This window comes from Etheostoma spectabile, chromosome 10 (genome assembly GCF_008692095.1).
Source record: "Etheostoma spectabile isolate EspeVRDwgs_2016 chromosome 10, UIUC_Espe_1.0, whole genome shotgun sequence".
NCBI classification, from domain to species: Eukaryota; Metazoa; Chordata; class Actinopteri; order Perciformes; family Percidae; genus Etheostoma; species Etheostoma spectabile.
This window is the reverse complement of record NC_045742.1, coordinates 2,003,469-2,008,001: the sequence shown is the minus strand read 5'-3', so window position 1 is coordinate 2,008,001 and position 4,533 is coordinate 2,003,469. Positions and strand designations below refer to the sequence as shown.

Sequence of the window (4,533 nt, the reverse complement as noted above, 5' to 3'; positions counted from 1 at the left end):
ACGTTGAGGAAAAAAAAAAAAAAAACACGCCACCATGGTACGCCGTTGGTGTTGACACGTGATGGGGGGGGGTCTGGTCTGTGCCTCTGCAAGCACGAGTGCATGAACTGGCCTCACGCTACGGTTCCACTGCACCCACCCAGTGGTTTCTCTGCAAACACACTGCGCCAGTCTTCTTACCTCAGAAATCCCATCCTGCACCGGGGCAGTTTGCTCATCACTGGCAGCAGCTGAGAGTCTCTACACCACAGAGGCAGGTTCGGTCTGAAGAGAAGCGCTGACAAGTTGCTTTAAAGGATTTTCCATTCACTAGGGGGCAGAAAATACCCGCAATATTCCATAAAGTTTTATAGATGCCTGTAGCTTTTATTTGGTTACTGTGTCTCTTTTTGCAGGTATGTTATGCATATATTACTTGACGACAGATATAAACTAGCTCGCTAGATGTTCAAGTTAACCAACCCAATCTACCACTTTGGTGTGTGTTTTTTAATTTCATTTTTTTTTTTTTTTTTAAATGATTGTGGGATTTTATATTCCATTTGCTTTGTAATGGGTATGCTTATATAAAGCACTTTGAATTTTAATTTTAATTCCAAAGGCCAAGGGAACTTTATCGGGATGCATAGTATCCTGATCAATGAAATAACTGGTCTATAATAATAATAATAATAATAATAATAATAATAATAATAATGTCTGCCTCTATGGGAATTTAACATAGGGGGGTGTATACTCATGCCCCCTGTATTTTAACATAGGGGGGTGTATACTTATGCCCCTGTATTAACATAGGGGGGTGTATACTCATGCCCCCTGTATTTAACATAGGGGGGTGTATACTTATGCCCCTGTATTTACATAGGGGGGTATACTTATGCCCCTGTATTTTAACATAGGGGTGTTATTACATTGCCCCCTGATTTTAACATAGGGGGGTTTATCCCATGCCCCCTGTATTTTAACATAGGGGGGTATACTTATGCCCCTGTATTTTAACATGGGGGGTGTATACTTATGCCCCTGTATTTTAAAATGGGGGGTGTAACTTATGCCCCTGTATTTTAACATAGGGGGGTGTATACTTATGCCCCCTGTATTTTAACATAGGGGGGTGTATACTATGCCCCTGGATTAACAAGGGGGGTGTAACTTATGCCCCTGTATTTTAACATAGGGGGGTGTATATTATGCCCTGTATTTAACATAGGGGGGTGGTATACTTATGCCCCTGTATTTTAACATAGGGGGGTATACTTATGCCCCCGTATTTTAAGGAAGAACATTTATTTACAATACATTATTCATTCACAAAAAAAAACTGGTGTCCTTAAAATGTTGGGTTTTCCCTTATTATTTAATTAAAGGCATTAACATTTTTTTTCCAAAAGATGATTTTTTTATTCCTCGTTTTAATCAACTTAAGCGGGGGTTCCTAAACTCATGATCAGCACTGAAGGTGAAATATCCCAATTATTAAGTGGGATGAATCTCCTGATCAGAGTTGAATTTAAAATAAGAAGTGTTTCTGTATTGTATTAATAGTTTAATAAGCTATGCTTCATCTGGGGGCTCAGCGATAATACAGTATATAGCCATAGCCTCCCTGACAACACGGCACTATTTAAAAAGGATAAGTCAGCATTTTCTCTGAAGACGGAAGTGAGCGAGAGTCGCCTTCTAGTTTCCCACCATGCCGAGTGGGCAAGCTGCTTTAATTACTCTTCCAACCTCAAATAATACTCCCCCACAGTAGAGTAGGAGTTAGTATCACACGTGCTATGAGGAAGAAAAAAAAAAAAAAAAAAAAAAAAAAAAAAAAAAAAAAAATGGAAGGATGACTCGTGAAGACTTGCATCCTTCTTTGCTCTTCTATCTTAATACTAATACAAGGCAGCTTATCAAATACTCTGTGCTATGTTTAGGTATATCCAGCCAGAAGAAGTCGTCCAGGTAGACTAACTGCTAACATCAGTTTTAAAGTATGTCTTCACATTGACAGGGCTCTTTTTCAGATCTTTTTTTTTTTTTTTTTAAGATTATGTTTTAGCATTATGCCTTTAATAGCCAATGACTGACCAGTGTACATAGAGGTGGGGAACAGGTCCCCAGCTGGAATCAAACCCACAACATTGCAGTGCCTGTATATGGTACATATCCCAAACTTCCTAACCGGCTGCTATTCCATCAGTTACATAAATGGGTATAATGTCCTATGATGGTCCATCTTGGGGTATGATTCAAATGAAGATTAAACATTTTGAAGCATTTTCGTAATGTTAATATAGAAAAATTTAAAACCACATAGATGCAGGCTACTTGTAACACTACATGCATGCCCAGGGGCATTCACCACCATGTGTGTGTGTGTGTGTGTGTGTGTGTGGTGTGTGGGGGGGGGGGGGCAACACATGACACACGCCTTAAAAATATTTGTGAACCCAAAATTCACAATAATAAGATCAAGATTACATGAGCACTTTCACTGCCCTCCCCAATCTGTCGTTGAGTTGGGCCACAAGAAGCGCAAATGTACCTTTTTTTTTGTTGTTTTTTTTTAGCCAGATGGGCCATGGGGCCTCTGAGGTCTAGTACCCAGAGGCACCACATGGTCTTAATACGGGCCGGACTATATGGATCACATCACATATCCTGCATCACATGGAGTGTGGCACACGTCAGGTAGACTGCAGTAACTTTTAACAATTAATTGCACACAAATAAAAACTCCATTAGTAATGGTAAAACTAATGTGTATTGACACCACAATACTGCACTAAGTGCAACATGCACAATAAGTTTACCTACATATTTATCATACTAGTCAAGCAGTTGCACATTTTTGTATTCCCAACTATATTGTTCTTGTATTTGATCCTATTATTATTTCACGTATGTATGTTGTATCCTAGTATTTCATTCATATTCTGTGTTGTGCGACTGATTTTGCTGCTTAACACTATAATTTCCCATTTTATTGGGATCAATATCTATCTATCCATTTATCCATCCATCGAATGTACCGACAACAGCATCCACTAGCAGACATTTTTACCTTCGGGGTGAAATATCGATAGAGACATGCTCCCCCAACGATGAGCCCGCTGAGGATGAAGGCGATGCCCAGCAGGGTGAGCAGGCAGCGACCTGTGGAGCCCTCGCTGCCCGCCGGAGCAGCGGCCAGCTCCGGATCCTGCACACACATACGCAAATCTGGAAGTCATGATATTTCATATGCATATTTAATATCAACATTCAACGCATGCACAGCTTTGACTGAGCGAGCCCTAATCCCATTGACTGTTCGGCCTCTGCAGAACAGCTGTGTTGATGGGCGGTCTGCTGCGTCAGGTGCAATACGGCTCTGCGCAAAACACCGCAAACCCCTTCATATCAAATTCGGCAAAAATGCAAGAGAATACATAAGTAGCGTTGATATGTAAAAAACACAGATTAAGTCCACGGTCACATCGGAGTGCTTTATTGCCAGCGCAGGCCTACCAGGCTAGCGGCGGACACCGGGGCTCAGACAACGCACCAAAGCCCGTTAGCTCACCTTCTCAGCGGCTAGCACGTCTTTGCCCAGCGCCTTCTGCGCCAGAGCCGAGTTAAAAGCAATCTTCACCATGCTGGAGTGGAAACGTCAGCTCGGGGTATCTCGTACAAATAGAAGAAGGGAGAGTGTCGGTGCTGGACTTCGGGCTCGTTGTCAGTAGATCCGCGCAGTGACGCACTTTGCAACCTCGGCTTTATGTAGAGCTTCCGGTGGCTGGAGGGGATTAAGAAGACATCCGAAGCGGAAGCTGGCAAAAACTACTTCAACTTCAAGCTGCAAAAATACATATAAACAGTGTACGTGTGGGATAATTTAGACGAATTTTATTGCTGGTTTGACAGCGACCACACAAACCATTTATTGCCTCATTTATTGCCCTCAGGATCCTTCTCTTGGGAGTTCTTATGTGTAGCTCTGGCGCCATCTAGTGGCCACAACTGGGAAAAACCTATATTTTAGTTTTTAGATGCTCCCAATCAGGAAAAATCTGCTTCCATTCATTAGAGCAGTGATTCCCAAAGTGGGGGTCGGGACCCACAGGGGGGTCGCGAGCCAAAGAGGGGGGGGGGGGGGGGGGGTGGGGGGGTGGGGTCGCAAGTTGAATTCCAGAAATAAAAAAAAATTAAATAAAAAACGATTGGAAATAGCATTGTTAGCCATGATTTTAACACAAGATAAAACTAGTGGCTAAGTTTAAAATAAAACCAAGCAAATAACTAAAAAGGGAACACTCTTTTGATTTTCACTATAGTGCTGTGCGGTTGCGCGCAATGTTTATATACGTTTATAGTGGGGGGGGGTCGCAAGTCACTTGCACCGTTACTTTGGGGGTCGTGGGCTGAAAGTTTTGGGAACCCCTGCATTAGAGTGAACCTAATCCCACGTGGTTTGAACTATTTACACCTGCAGTTAAGCTTCTCTCCTTTTACATGCTATATTCAAGCCATCTCTCTGATGAACAGCTGACTTCTGACCCA

At 42.2% G+C, this 4,533-nt stretch overlaps 1 protein-coding gene across 1 annotated transcript in view; it reads right to left on the bottom strand.

Moving 5' to 3' along the window:
- The window catches only part of LOC116696506 (integral membrane protein 2A), an 8,782-nt gene extending 4,860 nt beyond the window's left edge, over positions 1-3,922 (bottom strand). Inside the window, exons 1-2 of the mRNA XM_032527548.1 lie at positions 3,557-3,922; positions 3,056-3,193 (exon numbers count right to left, since the gene is read on the bottom strand). Of these exons, the coding sequence (XP_032383439.1) occupies positions 3,056-3,193; positions 3,557-3,628 (210 nt within the window). The 5' untranslated portion in view covers positions 3,629-3,922. The remainder of the gene's footprint in view (positions 1-3,055; positions 3,194-3,556) is intronic.
- Positions 3,923-4,533: the final 611 nt, after the last annotated feature.